We start from the raw sequence: 24,564 nt of genomic DNA on the forward strand, positions 1-24,564 counted from the left end.
CATTAAATGTGCACATGTACACTTGCACACTTCATTCTTTGACCACTGGCTCTTGTACTGGGGAAAAAAAATACAAATGGGAATCACAACACCTTTTCATTATAAAATTTTATGTACTACTGTCCGAGTTACTCCACTGGGATTACCAAGGGTCACAAGCATATTAATGTATGTGAACAGTTCTATAACATCTTTATGTAAGGTACAAAATATTTAATTTAGGGTTTCACTAAGCTGGCACGTGTGATGGAAAGAATTTGTATTATTTGTTTTATGGAGGGGCTTGGTGCTTGACCAGAGCTCTCAGTCCTGCTTTGCTTGAGACAAATTTATATTAATTTTCTTTGGCAACTAACTTTCAAAGAAAAAATGGAAAATATTTAGGCTGTATAGTTCTTTGGCTATGATCTACATACTACCCAGTTTTGTATACTCCAGTGCCATTGTATATAAAGCATTTCAGTCTCTGCTGAAGTTTAAGCACAGCAACAGAGCACAAGAATGCCTTTTTTTTTTAATGAATGAAACCATGATTGTAAAATTGTCAGGGGGGTGTCAGAAATCATGGAGAAAACAGGAAAATAGTACAAAAATTACATATTGCCTTAGCTCTCATAGGTTATGGGGTGGAAATTTCCCTTCTTAAAAAAGAAAAAAAAAAGGCCCCATGTAAAATCCAGATAACATTTGAAAATTAAAAACTATAAACCAACAGGAATGACAGAAGCAGTTGCTGGAAGGTCTTACTGTGCTGGATAGAGATTAGAGGATTTATTTCTACTTCAACAGCAGTACAATTAAAAGTCAGAAGATAAGCGGTAAATATAACACCCTTGCTATAAATATTCTAAAAGAGAAAAACTCTGAACATGTCAAAAGCACAATGTTTAAGAAGTTGTTCATTAAATCCCCTATGGCTCAATGGCACTTTTTACTTACTCATTTTTCCTAGCTTTTTTTTAAACTTCAACATGAATTTATCATGATTTATTAGCTCATCGATTAAACAGAACATCATACTCTCATGTACCTGCTAACAAAGCAATTTGTAAATATGTTTGGGAAGGAACAGAAGGAAAAAAAATGAAAATACCATCCTACATAGAGCCACTGAAAACCTGAAACCTCTTCCTATCTCCATTGCCAACACCATTTTAATAAAGCTCTAACATCTTGCGCTCCCCCAAATGGCATCCCAACCCGCTTGTGCAGGTGGTGGCAGTGCCCTGTGCCCGGTGCCAGCCCGGCCCAGCCGTGGTACTCACTCGAGGGAGGGGACGCCGTTGGCGACGGCGCCCTGGTAGCGGCTGATGCCCTTGTGCTGCGTGACGCTGATCTGCCCGCCCAGCTCGTCCGCCAGCACGCCCGCGTGGATCGCTGACTTGCACAGCAGGGACGTCTGCAAGGCAGGAGCCACCGCTCAGGAAATCGATCTGACACGCTGCTAAGGCCTTCCCTCCCAAGCATACAGGTGTTACAGCTCATAAACTCCAGCAAAAGCTCCCGAGGAGTAAGAGGCAGGGGTGGGAGAAAGAGGAGTAATCTTTGAAAAATATACGTCTCCCAAAGTAATTGTTCTTTTCAAATGAAAAAACAAATGGTCTGCTTCTGAGAAGGAGCTGTAAGATTGTCACTCCTCAGGAAAAAAACATTCAAAGGCAAGGCATCACTTCCTCAGGAAGATAAATCAATAATTCCTTGGTGCTCTTGCCTGAAGACAGACCCATCTACTACTGCACTTTAGGATTTGAATTATGGTGCACATTAGGGGTTTGGCTATGTGTTGAGTAGCTGCTGCTGGGCTTTAAGTGCAGTCCATTTCCATTATCTCAGGTGGGATAGTGCTAGATAGATAGAAAAATACAGGAGCTATTGCCAACCAGGTGGCAATAACAGGGCTAGGGCAAAGCAGGAAAGGGTCAGAGAAAGGTACAAAGGAGACTTTCCTAGGGGCTGCAGGCAGAGGCAGGTGAAATTCACACCGGCCCAGTTTGGGCTGTGCTACTGGACAAGCTGGGGTGCTGGGCTGTCCCCTCCAGGGAGGGGTGGGGAGAGCGGAGGCACAAAGGCAGCACATCTCCAGGGGAGCCCTGCAGGTTCTTCCCATCAGAAAATCCTCCTTAATGGTGGAGGGGAAATTTCTTTTGCAAATTCCTTAGTGTAGATAAAATCTGCATGAGGTCATGCCATGGGCTGCTTTTCTGCCCTAATCATTGGAACCAAGGGCAGAATAACTTCAGCTAATGAGAATGTAATGTGGCATTTCTTTGTTTCTTCAGCTCTGCCACTTTCCAGGCTGGAGCCAGCACGCTTGAATAACTGGATGAACAGGTTAAACATGAGCACTGACTTTTCAGAAACTCAGTGATTGTGATAGGGTGGGATTTTTCTTCAGTGGTGTGATTAGGCTTACTCCTCTGTGAGAGAGGTAAAGATTTCACAGACATGACAGGAGAAGAGTCCAGGGTGAGGGGCACAGAGAGGGCAGAGCTCTGAGCCATATGAACCATGGATAAATGCAACCACTTCAACTTTCTCAGTTTGAAGAACAAGAAGTTAAAACAACCCAGGAGGTTAGTAGTTACCAGTGGGATGTGGTTAGGCAGTGCTTAATATTTATTTCATCTCAGAGCATATGCTAGGAATAGTGCAGGCATGATCTTAAAGAAAGCCCACATGTTACTGAAATGTATCTTTTCCACATGTGGACACCAAACAAGTAAAGGCTAAAATCATAGAAATATTTCATACATGGATGAGCACTGCCTCAAGAAGGACAAACACTGGGCAGGCTTTTTCCAGAAAGCCAGAAACCACAAGTCAGTAGGTATATTTGACAATCAGTGGACTTTGTTCTCACACAATTGATTTGTCTGTTTGAAAAGCGTCTCTGTGTGCTTATGTACTGATAACTTAACTTATATACTGATAATAAAAGGTATAGCAAAACAGCCCAGAAGAATTACTAACAAAAGTGAGGCAGCAAAAGTTGAAACCGAGTTGTTCTATTCTTGTTTCTTTTGTCTTTATAAATTTGCCCCCATGATCCTGTGTACTTACATCTCTGTATCCTTCTCCAATATTCCCAGAAATGTCACCCGCTATGTCTCTGCAGCCAGCAGGACAGTATCTGCTGCAGTGAGAGAAGAAAGGCTTGTTTAAGGCATGAACTGTAGTGACAATACACACAAACAAACTCCTATAAAAGAAATGCTCTCAAACCAATAAATATTTTAGCAGTAATTTCTCTAAATTACTGATGCTCTGTTAGTGAGTCTAGGAGCTAAATAAATGGGCCCTTGAGTTCATAGGTGGACTGAACACAGTAGCACACAAAGACCTAGAAAAGCAGTTTAGCAAGGGCATTTATTTCTATTTAATTCTCTTGTTCTAGAAATGCTACCACACAAGTTTTCAGAGTAAGATAAGAAGCCTATATGCACATCCAGACAGCAGCCAAAAGAGCACAATTTATTACCATTTCAAACCTATCACAAAGTTCAAGGAACCGAGAAATTATAGCTTGTCCTCAGATAATCTTGTATCAGCTGGGACGTGATCTGCTCCCAGAGGAAGCACTGGAATTTGAGGCTACTTTGAATTTCAAAGTGGAAACTCTTTTTACATACATCATGTATATGTATGCACTTAATGAGAATTGCTGAGAGCTCTGCAACTCCATTCCATCATTTTTCTGGGCCACAGTCTTCCATTCTGCACTAGTGCTTTTCACAACCAGCCATTAGACCATTACTCAAAAAATGGTCAGAAAACCAAAATACTTTAACATTTTCTAACAATTGAATCAGTTGACAGATACTGCAAAGCAAGCGAGAATGCAGAGCTGCAAACCCTCTTTACCTGAATTCAGTCTTTGTGTAGTGGTTTGCTCGTTCCAAACACGTGATCAGATCTGTGAAAATTTACAAATGTCAATTCCAATTGTTGGATATAAAATTACAGACAAATATTTGCCAGAACATGAAATTACATTTAAAGACCTCTTTGTATAATACTTTAGCAATTTTATTAGACTGGAAGCAATAGCTATGGTTTTCTTTCATTCTTTTCAACTTCCCCTTCTACTCTTATGCTTTACACCTTCTTCAAAGTTGAACAGACCTCCAGAACATTAAATGTGGGAATGAAAACTTTAATCCCTCCTACTCCACCCTTCTATCACAGTGTGCTGGGTGCTGGAGCTCAAAACACAGTGGAGCTTCAAGGAGAAGGCACTATTTTCTTCTCCACTGGCCCTGTATTGCAAATAGTCTAGGTAGGATTTCAGCAGCTATTGTATCTGGTTAATGTTACAACTGTTTCTTACACACATGCTATTAAAAATACCATGGCTCATGCTAATCTGGAAATATTTAGGAACAAACTTTTAGGCTAAAGCTGTATGTCTGTAAAGATCATAATTAAATAGGGGGAGCCATGCCACTAATCTTCTACTACTTTTGGATGTCACCTTACCTGGGTGATCACTGCTGGCATAGGACAACAAAAAGCCTCGTCCTGACACGTGGGATCCACTCTCAAAGTGAATAGTTGCCTCGTTGCTATCTAGAATGATTTCTTTGGGGACAGGCATCACATTACCACAGTAGGGCCCTAGAGACAGAACAAAGAAGGTTTCAAAAGTTTAGATGACGTAATTAGGCTGGGAAAGTCTCATGATTAGCAGAGAATTTCATAACACACTCATTCTCTTTCAGTATCAACCCAAATGTTGACAAAAGGGTTTTGGCTTCAGTCCTTTATGGGTATGAGCTCTAAAGCTACCCTGACAAGCAGTGGCCAGGATCCAGTTGTCTCTGCATGGCAGCAATTCCAGCATCCACATTTCTCATCACATAAGCCTGAAGAGAAGGATTAATGCCCTTCAACCTTTGAAGTACAGCGCGCTCACAACCAGCAGTAACTCATCAGAGAAAATGACACTACATTCGAAAGCAATCCAAGGGATCTAGGCAGGGTCCCTGAGACAAACCCTCCAAACACACACAGCTCATGCCATTGTGGCACAGCAGCCAGCCAGAAAGGATTAAGATCAGATACAGGGCACCTGGTTTTCAAGGACCTGCATGCCACAAGCCAGATTGTGCTCCAAGGCAGTAACGTTTCCCTTAGAAAATTTCCTAAGCTTTTTCCATTTAAAAACACATGGTAATATACAGTTCGAGTCTCTAGAGTTTTAAACAAAAAAGAGAGGGAAAGAAAGGGGAAGATGAAGGGAGTGGGACAGGGAGACAACAGCCTGTGCTTACAGTGAATTAGATAAGGGTTTTATAGCTACCAACTGCAGTATCTTGGAACAGTCTTTGGGACACTCCTTTCTTGTGACAGCAGGCATGCCCAGGACTCCTAGTAATTACATTTGCTTCTCAGAAAGTCAGTTCCCAAGGGGAGTGTTCCTTTGAGACTGCCACAGTCTTTGCATTTGCCTTCTGTCACCATACCTGGGTGCAAACATTTGTCTCTAGCTGCCCTCAGGCACAGATAATACAGAAAATTCAAAGCAGTTTGGATATACTTGTTCAAATTTATGAGTCTATGTACAATATAAACTGCAAAGAAGAGGTTTTTTTAAGATGGCAAAGAGACTTTTCTCCCCAGAGGAAAAAAAATCCAAATGACCCTTTACAAGCCCTCAGCCCATCTGTTCTGCTGAGGTGAATGACAGCTTTTGTGTCCTAAAGCAAGCTTTTGGGATGAAAAACAACCATTTTGATTTTACCTAGACAACCTCATCTTGGTGGTGGTGGCTACTTTAGGGCAACTTGGAAGTGACTTCTGAGACACAAGTAATTACACTCACATCATGACACAAATCTGATGAGTGATACCCATCATAACAGGCTCCTAAAAGCTTCTTCATTTTGCTTGGTGCTCTGGGTTAGGGAAGGGGCTCTTTTCCAAATACTTCATTTGCCTTATAACAACTATAAGGTCAGCCTATAGAGTGGCCCAATCAGAGCCAGCTGTCAGCAGAAGGGACAAACAAAAGGAGGAACTCTTGTTCTTTTGGCTTAAAAATCGTATGGTGAAGGCAGGCAGGCAGAGAAACAAGCGACGAGTGTGACATTTCCCTGGAGTACTCGTGTGTTGAAAAATGACTCACGACTTAGTCAGAGAAAACAATGTCTATAAAAAGGGTTAAATAAATTGCTTAGGAAATGAACTTATCAAAAAGACAGCATCTGACACTGTGTCATACCAGTCAACTGCACGAGTGATTTATTTGAGAAGGTCTTTTGTGTCAGGTTGCAGTGGGAGAAGTGCTAACTGAGATATTTTTCTGAGAGAGAGAGAAATGGGGGAAAGACAAGGAGCATTGCACGTCTCCAAAATAAAGCACCTGAGAAAGCTTTAGTCCTTTTCTTCTCTCAAGGACTGTCTCTACATATTTTCTCACAAGTGTGCTTTGGCTCTCTCCCTCACAGCGATTGGCAGTGACCTGTCTACTCTGGAGGTATAATTTAGATGGCTGATTCACACAACCACACATCAGCCGGATCAGGGATGAGTGTCTCCTCCAGTAGCAAGTCTACATACGTTCCAGATAATTATACAAACAAATCATACATCATGACAAAACCAATAAAATAAAATAAAATATAAAATAGTCTAGACACACAGAGCTGTATAATCCAAATTACAGCAAGAAATTCAGAAGCGATCAGCTTAAGAAACCAACATTCAGTCTAAAGACAAGTGCCACTATGAAGTAATAAATCTAAAAAGGTTACCAGGCTATGGTTATCCTCTGCCAAGAGCAGTTCTGGCATACCAAGAGATTCCCATAGGTAGCTCAAAAAAAAGGGAGCCTAGGATTAATTCCTTAAAGGATACAGAAGTAAGAAAGAGTATATACCTAAGGGAGGAATATTTTCCAAAGGTTTATAAGTTTTCTGCAAAGATTTGTAAGAAAAAAAAAAGGGGGGGGTTGGGCAGATAGAATTTATTAATACTATGAAACATTCCCTTGTTCTTTTGTTGCAAACTGAGGAAGCCTTGCAAAACATTTCAATATATTTCTTCTCAACAATTCAGATAATTGAATTAAACCTTATCAGCACTTCACTGTCAGGTCCTCAGACTTGCCTGGGCTGTCCATATGAATGCTGTACAACCACAATGAAGATGAGAGATGATGGAGAAAGCCCCAGTATGAAAATGAGAAACTTGCTTATAGGGTCCTGTTAATTTTTACTGCAGCAATTGGACTTGATTCTGGATAAATATTTAATTCCTAAACCTGGGACTTAGCCAGCAGTTTTTTAAGATCCCCTTTGAAAACTGCCAGATCACGTTATCAGTTTTTCATCTTCTAATGTTAGTTGTGAGGTGGGCTGTTTTGCATATTAGGCTTGAAAAACGAGTCATGAATGCTGATCCCTCTCAGCTTCCTGTTAAAGTGACTTGGCTGGAGCCCTGCTGGGGTAAGTAGGCAGGATTATCTGGTTTGTTTATAAGAACAAAGGAAAGAGTTTGATTTAATAAACAGATGTGTTACATGTGATGAAGCTGAGTAGGTGTTCTCCATATTTCAATATTACTGTATCTAGATGCCAGGGCCTTTCCTTCTTCCTGTGTCTCATTAAGAAGTTGACCCAACTGTGGGTCCGTCTGTTCACTCCAGATTCCTTTTATACATATTTATAAAAATTCTGCAGGAGACATATTAGGGGTCTAAGGATTTCAACCATACTCATTTTAATATTCTCCATAATTAAACTAACTTTTAATGCCTTTCATGAAGAATATCTGATCTGTTAGTATGGTTTAGGTGGCTTAAATAAAACACTTCTGTCTCCAAGTAGTATTAACATCCTGCAAGACACACAGTAAATTGTCTTGTGGATATCCTTTGGCTGGCCCCTCTGGAGACTGAAGAAACTATTTTACACTTTGTTTATTTTTTCAATGTTAGCAATAGCCTACTGCTTTTGTCTTTTTAATAACAGTGTTGTTTTGCAAATCTGATGATCTTTACAGCATTGTCTGGTTTTATGAGGTCTACTTTACTTCTACTGTCAACCAGACTCTGGCACAGCAGCTGAGCTTTCCTTGTTGAATTATTTTCCTTTATTTTTTCCACTTCCCTTAAGAAGTACTGTGCCCAGAGGACTCTCTTCTTTCACACCAGCTGGCAATGCCTACATGCTGCTTGTTTCTCTAATTCTTAATACTTTCTGCCTCTTCTGTAAGGCTTTTGCTTCCTTTTAGAAGCAACTATTTCCCTCTTCAGCTATTGAATGGCCAGTTCACTATGCTCATTCTGCTTTCATATTCCTCAACTTCATTTGAAATCTGCAGCTTGACATTTGCTTTAAGTCAAGTCTTTAAGAAACTTGGTTTGGATATTAAATAATTATGTCCTCTGTTCAACAGAGAATCTTCTCCCTTTTTTCAGTCTTTACTTGCAGAGTAAGCCAAGGTTGGCAGGCAAGATGCAGCAACAATCCATGGATGTGCCTCTAAACGATTATCATGCCTTAATTTGCATTTGTTTGGGGAAAACAATGTTTTAAATTGTAGCCTTTTCTCAAATAAGTCAATTTGGAACTACCTCAGTAGCTGGGAAAGGACAGGGGATGAGATGAACACGGATTACACTTGTTTCACTTCAGACCTAAAAACTCATCCAGAGTACAAGTGTTTCACAAATAGTTCACAAAACCAGCAAGGATCTGTTGTATGAAAACGCCTTCAGTCTCAAAATCCATCTCCATCCCGCATTCACACAAATACTTTGATAAGCAGTAACTCTTCCTCTCCCCCTTACCAGGAGAGGTCCTCTTTGCTCCAACCCTGACACACACATGGCGCAGTGGGAACCTGCAGGACCCTGCAAGGACACAGAAAGTGCTGCTCTATGTCCTTCCTTGCAATTTATCACTGCAGATACAACATGACAGAGCAGTCAGGATGAGACAGCCCGGTTATTCAGCATTTAACTCTCTGCAACACAGTCTGACCTCAGGCTGAGTGGTAAGCATTTCTTGTTTCAGGAAAAACAAACACAGCTTTCGGTTAATGTTTCCAAAGGGTTGCCAAAGACTGCAACAAAGGAAAGGAAAAGGCATCTGAGTGAGGTTGGGGAAGTAATCACAACTTTAAAATGGAGCATCTGCACCACCTGCACAGGCTGGTCTGCCTGCTTGACCTCAGGTGAGATTGCCTCTTTTAACATGGTTGTGGTTTTAGCCAAATCCAAACACAGACACACAGCAACAACTAGGAATCACAAGTGAAAAACTGTACTTTAACAAAAAAACCAGAGGTTAACACACTGTATGCAGCTAACAGGAAAAAAGGTGCGTTTGATAAAAAAAATGCTGACATTCTTTGTTGCATCAATCCTTCCAAAGCTGAAAACTCAGGATACTGCAACCACTCAGGTGAAAGCCATCTGTTAAAAGTGTTTTGGCTGTTAAGAAACTGCTCAACTTGATCTTCAGCAAGAACTTGTCTGGGCATTTCTCTGGGTTTCCTGAAATACCAGAAACAATACAGTAATAACAAGTTTCCTTTGAGGGATGAAAAAGAAATCTGGACACACCCTTTATTCAAGCAAGATATTTACTTCAATACATAATAAGGAGCAACTGGTTTGGTGAATCCCCTCAAGCCATAATGACAGGCAGGAGGCATCCGAAGGCACTCTGTACCTTTAGTGATGGGGTGTGGGGAGAAGAAAGCATTTTCAGTAAATTCTCTATTTCACGTTAGTTACCAGCTGTAAATTATGCAAGAACAAGTCAACTGCACTAACTCTCCAAATTATTACTAGTCACTCAGCAGCTCTGACATCCACCCCAGAGGAACACATCAACCTCCTACTGACTGCAAGTGAATGAGGAAGTAAGTAGGCACTTATCTCTTCTTTTGGCTTTCTCTCCAGTCAAGACTGATGATCATCTCACAAAATTAAGGGAAAAAAATACCAAGCCATTAGATGGGGAAGAGATAGAAAAAAGCAAAAAAAGGGGTCAAAAGAGGTACAGAAATTTGATAGAGACATTAAAAGAAGCAGACTAAAAGCAGTTCCTGTCAAACTTTTAAAACATCTATGATCCACCTTCATAAGTAGTGCAAATTTTGTTCTTGAGAACTACAGGGCTGACATGGTTAATCTTGTTTTCACATATCCCTTTAACTAATTAAAAAATCAGAAGCTCTACTTCAGAGCTCAGTATTTTTAATATGCTCAGATAATGCAATTAACTCGAGAAGAAAAGCATTTCGGTGAAGGCTGCACCTTGTCTGCACTGTGAGATTATGCTCATATTAATTTTCTGTGGGACAAAAAACACCATATTTTAATCCAGTCAAAAACTGTGCCTTTGAAACAGACCACGATCATCTATTTATTTCTCATAGACACAACCTGTGCAAAGCTGTGCTAATATTTAAATGTTTGTCAGACAAAGGTGACTCAGTTTCACCAAAACGGGTGTTAGACTCCCTTTGCTGACTGATGATTAATATTTTCACAGCTATGTCTGAACACAGAGCTAACAGCTTGAAAGAAAAGGCTTGCTACAGGTTCCTTTCTCCAGTGAACACTAAAGAAAATAATTTGCAGAGTATTAACTCAGAGAAATACTGTCAAGACCCTGTATGACTCCAGTTTCAGAGCTTCATTAAAATTATTTAACTATCATCTTTTAATTGCAATATTGGAGAAATATAAATTCAATAGCTGCTTTCACAAGTCCATCAAAGCTGAGAAGTACCAAAGGTGAGAAGAACTGTAGTGTCACATTTGTGTTTGAGTTGAGACTGAGAAAGGCTTCAGTAGATCAGCACACAGAACAACTGCATGCTTTTCTAGGAATGAATCATACTCTTCTATCCATCTGCAAAATTCAAGGAATGTCCAGAACGTCTATAAAATCTGCAGGTAGGTGCTCTAATCTGTAGTCACCACCTTACTGAAGTAGCATCAATATTCCTGCTAACATAAATCAATTAATCCTTTCATTTGTATTTAACAGATTCCCTTTGCTGCATGGAACATAAATACCCCAAAGATAAATTGAGTTACTCCTTGCTGTATTGCAAGAATCCCTGCAGATGGTTATAATGATGAATGAATCACAGTTATATGTAAAGACTGGAAGAAATCTGAAAGGAAAACAATACTTTATCATCTGGAGCCTTCTTCACACTAATTTTATATTTGTACACATAATCTAGTATTTTGCCTCTGACCAATTTTCCAAGCTTTAGATATACTCCTCAACAGATGTTTTTATTCATACTGACATTCATGCTGTTGTTTTCTGTAGAGCTGAAGAAATCAGCATGATATTTAAAACATATTTCCCTTTGGACCTCATTGTCTTGTAATTGCAAACCTCCCAAATAAAGAGCAAAGGCTGCTCAGACTAATTTGAAACATGAGCAGCATTCCCGTTGTCATCTTTCATACTTTACTTTTTAGGTTTTCCTTTTTAAACCCAGGTCAAATACAGAAAACACACCAAGATTAGTTTTTAATTGCTCAGATGTTTTCAGCCCTTGCAAAATATTTTCAGGACTCCATCATCCCAAGAAAGAATTTTGATGTCTAAGGTCAGTATCTCCTCAGCCAGAGGGAGGATGTTGACCTGCCTGTAGATGTTCATGAAGAGAGAAGGGTTGCAAAGAGGAGATCTGAGTTCAGAAACAGCTGTCTAAAAGGACACTTAACAGACTGAATGGATGTAGCAGTGCTTATTCACAGGGCTTCTTTCCCTTGAACAAATGCATATTGAAACCCAAAGCTATAGCAAGACTGTTGGAAAAAATGACTTAGAGAAGCTCTAATCTCATCTAAGAATTCACGTGTCTTTTAAAACATAAGCAACATAATGAATGTATGCCTATAGAACTATTTCCACATCCATTCTGCATGGGTTTGCCTGAACATATAACAGACACTCTGTAGGTATGCTGGTGGGAAAGTCTACAGTGAGCTGCAGACCACAAAAACCATTACAGATGGTAAGTCTGCCTAAACTGTAAAACTGGTTTAATCAGATATGACCAAAATCTGCTAATTGTGCAGTTCACTACTGAGAATGCAAATTACAGTCCACATGCATCAGACGTTACTAATCAGATCTAAAAATGGGTGTGGGAATACTTTAAAAAAATTAATTATGTGGACTTGGTTGCATAATACACAGCCATTCTGGGCTTATAGGCTGAATAACTGCAGTATAAATGATGTGAAGATGCCTTCAGGCTGATCTGTAAGGAGCCAGAATTTCAATCAACATCCAAGCTTCATTTTTCACTTCAAAAAACAATATGTTGATTTATCCCTGTTTCCGAGAAGATTTAGATTAAAAATGTCAAGAGAATATCAATAAAAATTATTCAGAGATATGCTAATGCAATAATAACCACCTATTTCTTACTGCCAAGTACAGACAGACTGCTTCAGGTGAACACAACTCATTACTTAGTTAGAAAACAGATCACAAAACTATAAAACTATGGCTTGGGTTGTAAGGGATCTTAAAGAGCATCTAATTCCAACCCTCCCTGGCATGGGCAGGGACCTTCCACTAGATTAGGTTGGTCAGGTCCCCATCCAACCTGGCCTTGAACACTTCCAGGGATGGAGCTCCACAGCTTCTCTGGGCAACCTGTTCCAGTGCTTCACCCCTTCTCACTGAAGAAATAAATAACACTAAAGAATTCCAGCAGACATGAACAGAGATGCTCCTTATGCCTCAAATCAAGCTCTGTGCAGGCTCAGATATCAGCATGTCACTGCCCACTCTTACTGAAGGTTGCTTCAAAATGTAATACCTCCCCCATGAGAACAATAATTACCTTTACCTTCCTTTGTGAGCAAGCCTTTAATACCTCACTTGATCTTCTCTTACCAGATGAGTGATAAGCCCATCATACTGATAAGTGAAAGGCAATCAACCCTCCTTACTACTAAGATATCCTATGAGATCTCATCTTTGGAGAACCACATACTTTTCTGAGCCAAGCAGTGAGGTAGAAAACCTGCAGAGGCTCTGTGCAGCTCATTTCTTCATCACATTTTTCCCTTGAATCCATTCTGCTTGTTACGCCCAGGACAGTACATTTAGCCTCAGCTGACTGAAGGGCTACACAGCCCACTCCCAGCAGGCAAAATTTTATGAACTGTCAATTCATGAGTTTATTCCTACATTGCATAACTCCTTGCAGCTTTGAATTTAAACTGGATTTCTGAAAAAGGGTGCACGACTTGAAAATCAGTTTGACTCTTCTAGAAAGTGCAGATCAAAAGTTTCTGTGACAACTGGTTGGGAAAACCATTTTGAGGAAGGCCTCATGTTCTCCCTGGGGAGAATTCTGTTGCCATTATGACTGTTTTACGTGCACAGCTGTAGCAGATTATTTGCTTATCTTCCTGTGCAAATCTCTTACAAGAGCACAGTCTGGCTGTATGCATTTAATATCTGCAAGTATTAAAGCCTGTACATTAGTAAGGTGGCTGACAGCTAGCAATAGTAAAGGTTATCTCTTCTCTGAGCCATGGGCTGCCTAGGAATAGAGACACACAGGATCACTGACTCCAATTTCTCATCTTTGTCTAGTTTGTGAGGAAGCTCTTCCCCTGCACAACAGCAGGGATGATACAGATCTACAGACTTGCTATACTAACACTGTGATGGTCCAGCTGTGCAGGTGTGAAGGCAGAGCCATCAGGAGTGCTGTGCCCCAGCAGCCCCTCTGCAGCAGAGCACAGCACAGCAGCACCCTCAGCCTTGGCAGAACCACACATGGTGGGACAGTGGCTTCCCACACAGAGAATGAAACACCTGAATACAGAAAGGAGGAGGAGAGCACAAAGGCTGACGTTTCTTGCATTTTGCTAAGATGCTTTTTACTCTTACTTTCACCAGTTCATTCACTGACCATGGCCTTGTCTCTCACATACCATGCAGTGTTGAAGAGCTCTGGATGGTAAGGTAGCTGGACTCGCATTTCTGTGATTCAATATCCAGGTCTCCGATTTTCAAGATCAGGCGTTTTCCTGGAGGCACTTGGATTTTCTTCTCACAAAGAGTGTAGTTTGGGTATGTCCCAGGATAGTTCTTGGATGCCAGTGTCCCACTGTCCTGATACATCACTGTGTGCCCACATCCATCCCCTGCAGAAAGGAAGAGAAACAGTAATGTATTCCTCAATTTAAAAAAAAAATGTAAGAAAATACTGCCTACATAATCATGTCTCATGCACTTTTCTCTTTTAAATAAGTATTTTGTAATACTCCACCTCACTTCTGCTGTTGTTGGAACATAGGTAGCTGAAATAAATTTAGTCACATTTCTCTTGTAAAGCAGTAGAAAGAAGGGTTGGAAACCCCCATGAACTGGGGGGTATTTGACAGTAAGATACAGACGGTGTCTCTCTGGCTTTCTGCTTTGTAGCCAAACCCTAATAAATCCCTGAAGATGCAATTCCACATGTAAAGAGCAGGATCTTTCCTTAAGTAATTTTCTCCCAGTTATGAGTCAGCATTTTATTTCCACAGCAATAGCCATCTCAGAGAGGGCAACTGAGTCACACATGAAAGCAGAGACATGACTTAACTGCCTGCTATCACACACCTGACACATCTTATTTTCCTGCTGTTTTTCTTGTGCCACTTGCAAAGTACTAACAGCACAGGGTGAAGGCACAAGAGGGGCTTCCAAAGTGGGGCGTGCACTGTCAGTGGTACACAGGCTACTTTGCAGCAGCATTCCCAGAAAAGCACGAGCTGCTGCCTCTTTCCTCAAAGTGTGCCTTCATGGCAATGTAAGGAGCCAGCTCAGCTCTGGAACCTTTCCTTGGTGGAGAGGCATCTGAGGAGCAGCTGCAGCTGATCAGAGGACAACAGGAAAAGGCACATGGAAATACATAGGGGGATGTGTGGACTGACATGGAAAACAGGAAGCATCCATAGAGGGGGAAGGAAGCAGGTATCAGATAAGAGGCCTTGACTACTAAAGGAAGCAATTTTTACTGAACTATTTAAAAGCATACTAGTAACTTAAAATTTGTATTCTAAAGCTTAAGCTATTTTGTTCTGCCCAATCTTCCAAATAATGGAAATATTTGTGGCAGTGGACTAGTGTCATATACACACACATACAGGCAGTCCTCAGTTTCAGGTCATTTAGGGCATAGGCACACATTCCATAGGAGTCTTGCATTCTGTTATCCTTTATCTTGGCAAAACTGAAGCTAATCCAAGAAGTGTTAACAAAATAAAGAATCCTGCAGGAGATGGGAATTCATAATGTTCACATTAAGTACTCAAAATTTTCCTTTTGGGGATATTTTCGTTAAATGGTTTTGGTCTGTGCCATTTTAATTACTATCTGAATTTCCTTCCAAAATCATTAGAAACAACAAACTTAAGGTTTGATAGGATTTTTTAAAAAGGAAAACCTAGGAATGAAGTGTTGAAAAAGAAGTGTTGCCATACCAAGAAGGGGGGGGAAGTGGCATGCTGTGCTAAGATAAGCTCCAAGCTATCAAACTTTGACTTGCTACCATATAATTACACTGCCATTTCATCCAACTCACTCAACTGCTCTTTCACAAGCAATCACATTTATTTTGAAGCTTTGGCATTACTACTAGCTTTGTTGCCTAGTATTTATTTTTGTCATAGGTTCATGCTGGAAATAGAGGTGAATAGGAGATATAGATCCAAAATCATATCACCATAAAACATATTCAATATGTTTTTTTTCAGATCTCCTTTTTCACATGCTTTGAAAAGCATCTGCTGTTCAGGGTTTTTAACCAAGCACTGTTGACTTTAGGATGCCTAGGAAAAAAATCAAGATGAAAGGAAAGCTGGCTTCATGAGCAAAACACCTTTTAACGGAAACTTTTGGCAACATGACTGAAGATATAAAGAACAATATGGTAGATGAGCTGTCAGCTTTCTGAAGAGAGAGGGGTCCACAAAGGTCTAGGCAGTGTAAAACCAGACCACTTCCAGCAGGACACAGGACAACCTTGATGCCTGTGTAGCCAACTGCTGTACAGTATAAAAAGAACTGCCCATGGCCTTTAATTTAAACAGCATGTTTCTAACTGTGAGAACTTATTTTAGCTGGAATAAAGAAACTACAATATTGAGCTTTGTTTGCAACATATCCTTAGTAGGGAAGAAAGGGAAAAACAGCGGTAAAGTTACGGAATCACATGGGGATGAACTCCTTAAAATGGAAAGTCACAGACTTCATCTTACTGGGCTATGTTCTGGCCTCTGTCACCTTTGTACAATGCCAAGGATCTACTGTGGTGCAAAATGCTGCTCAAAAAACTGCAAAGACCTTGCTATCATGCCAAGACCCTGACAACTGTCCAGGTCACAGAGCTGTGTATTTCTGCAGAAAGTCTACAGGCAAAGCCATACATGAGAGACCTCAGCTTGCCATCCTCCTCTGTTGAGGTTATACAAGGTCTTGTTCCCAGGGAAACTCTTTTTTTTTTTTTTTTTTTGTTAAATCTGTCTTTGAGAGAGAGCATTAACACCACAACATCTTTTGAGCTAAGAAAGCATCGATGCTATTTTCTGACTTTTCACTGGTGGGGAGCATGGCCATCCAAACACTCCAAAGCTCAGAAGAGGAAGGCTCAGCATCAGCCTATCAGCCTGCACCTATAACATCCCTTGCTGCCTCAGTTCTGCCTGCCTGCCAGGAAGCAAAAGGTAATGATATAAGCTTGTTTGCCACAAGAACCAAAGTAATGTCCAAAAAGTCAGACCAAGTCCTAGTAACTATTGTTTCTTACAGAGAAAGCTGACTGCAGCTCTGAATTCTGAGTTTCTCAGCAAGATTAAGATTTGTCTTTGCTCTGGTACACTGAAATTTGCTGGAAAACACACCCAACAGAAGGAGTCAGAAGGTACAGAGGGAAGGTAGAATAAAGCTCAGGATCTGACAAGTCAAAGAATGAATTAATGACTAAATATTAGTTAAAAACTCGCAAATATAACATCACTATATAACAAGGGCTCAGAAAAGGAGGCAAGTTGTAAGGAATTCAAGCATATCCCTAATCACATTATCAAATGTAAAATGTGAAAAATACTGCCATTAGTTTTGCTCTTATTATTTTCCACAGGAAATTTTGATTTTCAGTAGAAATATGTCGGCCAAACTTAAAATACAGAGAGCTGAAAACACAACTCCTTGTCCTTATGAAAACTATGGCTTAAACACCTGATGTCACACTCTCTTCTATAGGCACAGCTCTTCTGGATGGAAATATGTTTATTTAACCAGTCAGTTTGACACAGACTTTCTTGCTGACACTAAATTTTCACTTATCATTACTTCTGAGAACTGTTTTCTATCACCCCATTTGGCAAGAATCTGTCAGCCTTGCCTCAGACATCCAGGTTTCATCACTTCTCACTGGACAGAAGCAAAGCAACACATTTGACACAAGGTACTAAAAAACCAGAGAATGTAAACCTACTCAGATTTAATAAAATCTCTCCCCAGCACCAGGGGTTATTGAAAACACATCAAACATGCTTTGTAGAACAGGTTCCCATCGGCACTTGAATCCAGACCAAGATCATGATCTCTGAGCCGTGGGCGACCACCTGCTGGCCTAGCTGCAGGTTATACCAGAGATCACACAGCACTGGAATTAAGGCTGTTTACCAGAGATAAAAATAATCTCCCACGGCAGATGATGGAAACAACTCCAACAACTCCCCAAGAAGGAAGAGCCACAGCTGGCACCTTCTGCCACAGCAGCAGGCACGCCACTCACACCTTGCCCTCTCTCACAGGGTGCTCGCCAAGAGCAGGGCCTGTCTGTAACCCCAAACCTGTGACCCCACCAGATGACACCAGCACATGTGGCTGTGGAGAGGGCAAGAGGAGACACCAAGGGGCTGGCAGGTATCCCCAGGCTCAGACACACATGTAATGGATGCATGTGGGACAAGGTGAAGAAGCATCTGTGTCTGGGGTGGGTCTGACCATGGCTGCTGGCCCACAGGCAGGAGGGCCCCTCCAGCATCCAACCCGCCCAGGAAGGACAGAGGTGATGAAATCAATGCCCACAAACAAACTCTGGCACCAGTCTGTGAGCTGCCTGGGACACAGCCCCTAACAGGTACTGGGTTCCTTCAGGTACCCTCCTGTCACCCAAAACCACCTGACTGGACTGACCCCCTCCTTCCATCCCTTCCTAGGCCCAGCACACAATCTGAGCCATGGTCTCTCACTCCCCTGCTCCCTGGGCTTTTCCACCCCTTGGCTGCACACACGTGTGGATGCACACAGTGCCTTCATGCAACCACTCAGCACATTCCCTTCTGTGACAGGCAAAAGGCTGCAGTTTTTCAAATAAGTGCTCTACGAAGTTTCCATGTGCTGCACCTTTCAGAAACACGTTGATTCGGCCAACTACAAAACAGTTACAGTGTATGATATCAAAGCATTTTCAAAAGCACTGCTACAATATCCTGGCAGCAAACAGCTGCCTTTTTCATCCCTCTGATTCACCCTCATGCAGCAACTCATAGCAGCCTTGGCCTCACTCCAGCGCTAAATACATGTTATACCTAGGCGTGATCACGCACCCAGCCTGCTGCTCCCCATTCCATCGCAGGAGCCCCGCGGGGCCCCAGCTTTTCCCACTTGCTCTCCCTGGTTACAGATTGCTGCTGCCTGGTGTCCCTTGGCTGCCCACTCTTTCCACTGGAATGAAGACCCCCAAAGCAACTTTATTTCCCTTCCACCCTCCTCTCGCCCAGTTTGACATCCTTTGAAGGTCACCTTCATGGTGGTGCTTGGGAGAAGGCAGGTTCCTCTACTCCACATGGAGGACAGGGAACAGAGCTGTTGGGAGCTCATGGCCTGTCCTTCTCCCTTTTCCACGCCTTCGTTTGAGAGGAGAGCAGAAAACTGCGTTTGAATACCTAAACTCTGAATCCAGCCCAAAAAATTCAGCATTTTCTGAAGAGCCACTGCAGCAAATGGGCACAGTCAAAGGGGGCAGAATGCCATGGAGTCAAAACTATGGCTCTGAAAGCTCTGATGAGAAGCCCCACAAGGAGAAAAGAGATTTCTCCCATCTTCCACATTGCTTTCACTGAAGTAATAACTTCAGCTTATTAAAAGCTACAATAATGAGTCAAGGAGTTTTGCATCTTGAAATGAGATTTGAGTTATGCATAAGAACAGATAAGTATCCAAGAAGGAAATCAACTCCTTCCAGTCAAACCTGTGCCCTCTCTGCTCACGTGGGATAGGAGAAAAGAGAAAAAAAATCCAAGTTTTCTTGCCAGATGCCATCCAAATCCACTGCAGTGGTCTGAAAACACTTTGGTTTTCATACAGCAACTCTAACCTTCATTACTAACAGAACCATGCATGCTGCAAACATAAATGGGTTCACATCTTCACTGCTTTCTGAGGTGGAGTAAAATGCAGAGTTAAGTGCTTCATCTCTAACCTCTACACTGCCAAACCCGGGTCAAGAGCATCAGCTCTTTACTGTGCCATTACAACAGAAGAGACACCTCCACAAAAGCAGGACCTAAACCCTTCACTTCCACAGAGAATGGTGAGATGTCAGAGCTTTGTGCTTTCCCTGACAGTGAGTACTTTTCCCGTTGGCCCTCAAACAAAGGGCAACACCACAGCCCTGATGCATTGTTGGGCAGGTGATAACCCCAAGTCCTCCTTCCCAGCAGTGCTGGGCTCAGAGCCACTGACACCACAGGGAAGGTAGAGGGAGAAATGGCCACACATTTGGGAACTTCACAAACCCCTGGATTCAGGGCAGATGCCATTTACACCAGCCAAGCAACTGGCTGAGCCCTGCTTCAAAAGTATATAAATCCACAGGAGGATGTTTTTGGAAGTCCAACTTTATGTTCTTTACATTATTTTGTGGATGCAGAAAAAACTATTTTCAAATAATGAAAGAAGCCACCAAAAATTAAGGCAAGTCTATAATGAAAAAAACCCCAAAGTGATTGTCATCCTCCATGGCCTTCAAATTAGTATTAATATATTTTTAAGGGAAAAAGTCTCCCACATCACAGTATGCCCTACTGCAAAAGGAAAAACAAATAGCACATAAATATTTTCTTTGAGTTGCATTTTAATTTAACTTCATTAAGAAGTCAAGAAACATTTTATCCTCTGTGCTGCAGCAGCTCCTGAGGACACTTATTTTGCTGCCCAAGCTAACCAAGTGGTGGCTGGCAGGAGGGCTAAGAGCAGGAAGGGAAGGTAGAGCAGCAGAAGAAACAAAGGAACACTGTGGAGTGCTGATTTTATTGCCCAAATTATTTACTTACCAACTTCAAAGGGATGCAAAAGGAGAAGGAGGCCAAACAAACCACAGCATGTTTTTCCCTCCTCTTCACAGACATTATTTACTGTAATGTCCCTCTTAAAGCAGAAATGAGAAAGAAGCAAATGACCTCCAATTGGTTCTGCTGTGGTTCCATAAATCACAGATTCCCACCACGTGCCCAGTCACCCCCACAGCCATTCAGGCTCAGCTGGGAACTGGCTTTGCTCAGGATGTCCCCTGCAGCCAGCCTCACAAGATGCTCTGCCTCAAACTATGAAAAGTTATTTTGGTAACCAGTTGGATTGCCATCATCAGGTAAAGAAAAAAACAAACCCTGACAACCCTTTTGAACTCTTATCTAGCAATGTAGCTTACATCCATATGACCATTTTTCAAAGTTTGAGTTTTTTAGCCATTGCAGCACAGCCATCTGGGAGTCGCCAGGGAAATGCTTTCAGCTACATGGCAGTGACTTTGCAGGAATTGCTACAACTGACCTGGGTTGCCTTTACTACCCCAGCAACCTCTCACCTTTGCAGAAGTTCTCAAAGACAAATACATACCAAGATCCGAGACTTTATTTACTTAGCTGCTAAAAGGTCAAAAGAAAGCAGATATCTCCTTATAAGCAACTTCTTCTATCAACATGAAGACACATCCACCGAGCCAGAACTTTACACTCAGCATGCAGGTTTGAAACCTGAACAAGTAGTAAAGTCTTTCTTACACTAACACAAATGTGAATCACGATCTGGTTCCACTGCAATCTGTGAAAGACAGACAGTACCAGAGTACATGTCAAAAATAAGCATGTTTTAGTCACTGCTTCCAGGACTTAGGCACTATACCCAAATGTAGCCCGCCAGAGAAGCGAGCTTCAGTGCTGGAATTTGCTTTTTAGCACTCTAAATACAGCACTCTTGAGCTTGTGGGTGTGAGAAAACTTCTATGCCTTTTTAACTGCTGAAACAAAAGAGATTTGTAATTTATTTATTTATTGCATGGCTTCATTTAAGTATTTTTCAATGCTTTCCTTTTATGAAGGTGGCATATTGCTGTGACTGACCACCTCAACATCTTATTGTTGTTCAGGTGTGAACAGATAGGAGAATGGAGCTACACATGTATGGAAATTTCAGAGGAATCTTAGAGTTCCATTTTTGCAAAAGGGAAACTGATTTTTTGTTTTCTAAATAAAGAAATGATTACTATGAGATACACGTCCATATTACACACCTTAAGTGCAGAGAAGGCACCGAGTCCACTGCCAAGCACTTCTTGTAGCTGCATGTTCAGAAAGAATTGTGAAGGACTATAAATAAATGGATGGCCACGGTTCTCCATCAGCCACTCATGCAGAGTAACTCAGGACCCTGGTGATGGTTCAGAGCTATGAAGGCTATGAGGAGCAAATATCCCACAGGCTGCAGTTTCTTCCCTGCCCCTCTGCCCACAGCATCCCAGAAATGTGCGAACAACAAAGGGCTGGAGCGGGAGATGGAGTTCCTTCCACCCTGTGCTGGGCTGTCCCTAGGTTGGGGGGACATTTTGCCATCAGGGCATCTCCTCCAGTTCTGCTGACTTGAGGCAAACATGAAGCTGGAATTTTGGATTTTTATTAAGGGCTTTTCAGGCAAAGTAGGAAATGCTAATCTTAACTAAGAGTCATATCACATGTATGCAAATTGTTTGCTCTACTTTCTCCATCTGTTTTCTTCCCAGGTTTTTCTCTGCGCTATGCTTTACTGGAGATTAACTTACAGTATATTGCACCAAATTTGGACTGTGTGGGAAACATATGCTGCAAGCTCAAGGCCAGACTCGAATATTGGGTTGCACAGGAATAGGAATATTCACAGCAGTGCTAAGGACTGACAAACCCACAGGGACAGGAAATTCAGAGACACCAGGGTAAGGAGAGGCTGAAGCAGAGCTGTTCCAGTTACAGTAGCAGGTGGGAAGGCAAGATTTCAAAACAGTTTTAATTTGGGCAAGAGGAAATGGCTGAACATGATAGAATGAAACCACACACTCCCCTCATTTTAATATGCAATTACCTTGTTAGTGTGATACATGTTGAGCAAGACAGACAGTTATCAATGATGGAGGATGGTCTTTTTTTTCTGGAAATCAAACTCGTCCTGACTTACTTGAAAAATCACACATCCACCTCTTATGCCTGTACACCCAGGTGGAATATGTCATTTGTTAATAAGAAAGGACCAGAGAAAGGATGCTACTTTTCTCAAAGTGAATTATACAAACACCCCATTTTCCCCAAGGGGTAAATCAACAAGTATCTCAAGAGAAAACAAACTGGTTTGTGATGGAAACAATAATTGTCTTTTACCAGCACAAAAAAAAAATTCATGTCTTTTGACTCAGTGAACCCAATGTCTAAGAAACTATTTCCTCCATGGTTACTGCTAACTAACAACAAATGGTTTTTTGTGACTCTGGGAGAAACAGAAGCAAAATTTTACTGAACTAAGATGAAGAAACAATCAAAGAACTACTCTGGCCTGATGCACTGAAAGCAAGAAATGCCTTTTATCAGTATAGTCCCACAACCAACCTGTTTGATATTCATCCTCAAGGTACTAAACAAAATGGTACATGCAGAAGCTCCATAAGCTTTTGTGATCTTCCCAATTCATTGTGGTTACATATAGTTGCTGTAAAAGATGTTTTAAATTTAAAAAGAAAAAAAAATAAAGAAAGGAAAGCAGCTACATCATTACTTAAGTACTACAGTGTTGGTTGTGGTACCACATGTGACCCACAGCATCATTTTTGTGCTTTCTGTGACACATCAATGAGACTGCATAAAAGGTATTTACTTATAGATGTGGAAAAGAGCAGAGTATAGTTTTTGCCCTGTGTTCACCACTTATACTGAAACTCCATAATTCCATTGTGAGCAGATTTTTTGATTAGCAGCAGTATTAAACAATCACATTCTCGACTTTTGAAACAAGATACGTAGAAAGATCTGAACAGCTTTTCACTCAACCCAAGAGTGAATGTCTCGGTGTAACTGCTTAGTTTGATACAGTTTTAGTTTGCTTTCCACCTACAAAACACAGCAACTAAGTTTCATCTAAAAAACCAGTGGCTTAATTTTTAAAGCACAAGCATTAGCAAGACCATGAGTTTAAACTAAACATGTCTCTTCTGTCTGTGCTAAAATCCTAGATCAGTAAGTGCCAATTCCTTGGTTTGAAAATGTTAACATGACTGCTCAAAAAGCCTTCAGTAGCTCAGAGGAATTTGAACTTCAATTCCCCTGCAGCATGCTGACATAAGAAACATGGGCTAATACAAAGCCCTGCCTTTGGGAGGAAGCTGACACAACAGGGAAGGCAGCAGCTCAAATGTGAGCCACGAACCTCGCTGCTCAAACATCCCAGCAGAGGGAGACCCACAGGATAACTGAATTTATTTTACAAGTTAAAATAGATTTTTGCAGACCCGGAGGACAAAGTGTGGACTTTTGTTGTTGTTGTTGTTATGAGTTCATTTTACAAGTGAGGCATTGCTGACTATTAAGATCAAAACAACATACCAACACAGAACTGGTGTGGCACCAGAGCAAAACACGAGTGAATTTCAGGCAGAAGCCACACATCTCCTTTCTTCACAGTTAGTGCAGCTGCAACAACAAGGCTCAGGCACGTAACAAAGCCATTCTGTTCGGGTGGGTGAAGAAATCCACCTATGTTTCCAGCTTTTTGAAGTCTCTGCTGCTACTCCATGAAGAAAAGTTTTGTTTGATTTCTGACAGGACACACACAGGCCTTTGTATAGCATGAGGGATCACATCCAGAATTCCCCATGTGTTTTTGTAATTTGAAATAAAACAAACAAACAAAATTTTTATTCAGTGGACAGGAACATCTGGAAGATGACATCAACATGACTTCAACTTTAATGTCAAAGCATTGGACTGAAATCCAATATTGTTGAACAATTTGTGGTGGAAATGCCAGAAACTCAAACATCATGGAATAAAACTGTGATGGATATGAGGTTTCTGCAGCAACTGAAGGAAGAAACAATGTTTTAGAGCTTAACTAAATGCCTGATGAACACTAACGTAATTACAGATGCAGCTCAGGCTGAAATGCATGATACTAAATATAAAAATGAACACCCTGGTCCTGTAGGAGGCCTGGGGACTGGGTTTCTAGCCTTGTCCTGCTCTGCTTTCCCCATTTATTCTCC

The 24,564-nt window shown here is 41.3% G+C and overlaps 1 protein-coding gene across 1 annotated transcript in view; it reads right to left on the reverse strand.

The window, feature by feature from the left end:
- The window catches only part of DCBLD1 (discoidin, CUB and LCCL domain containing 1), a 46,107-nt gene that overhangs the window by 16,518 nt on the left and 5,025 nt on the right, over nucleotides 1-24,564 (reverse strand). The window contains exons 2-6 of the mRNA XM_058021351.1: nucleotides 13,943-14,155; nucleotides 4,477-4,614; nucleotides 3,862-3,913; nucleotides 3,061-3,133; nucleotides 1,266-1,399 (exon numbers count right to left, since the gene is read on the reverse strand). Of these exons, the coding sequence (XP_057877334.1) occupies nucleotides 1,266-1,399; nucleotides 3,061-3,133; nucleotides 3,862-3,913; nucleotides 4,477-4,614; nucleotides 13,943-14,155 (610 nt within the window). The remainder of the gene's footprint in view (nucleotides 1-1,265; nucleotides 1,400-3,060; nucleotides 3,134-3,861; nucleotides 3,914-4,476; nucleotides 4,615-13,942; nucleotides 14,156-24,564) is intronic.

This window comes from Melospiza georgiana, chromosome 3 (genome assembly GCF_028018845.1).
Source record: "Melospiza georgiana isolate bMelGeo1 chromosome 3, bMelGeo1.pri, whole genome shotgun sequence".
NCBI classification, from domain to species: domain Eukaryota; kingdom Metazoa; phylum Chordata; class Aves; order Passeriformes; family Passerellidae; genus Melospiza; species Melospiza georgiana.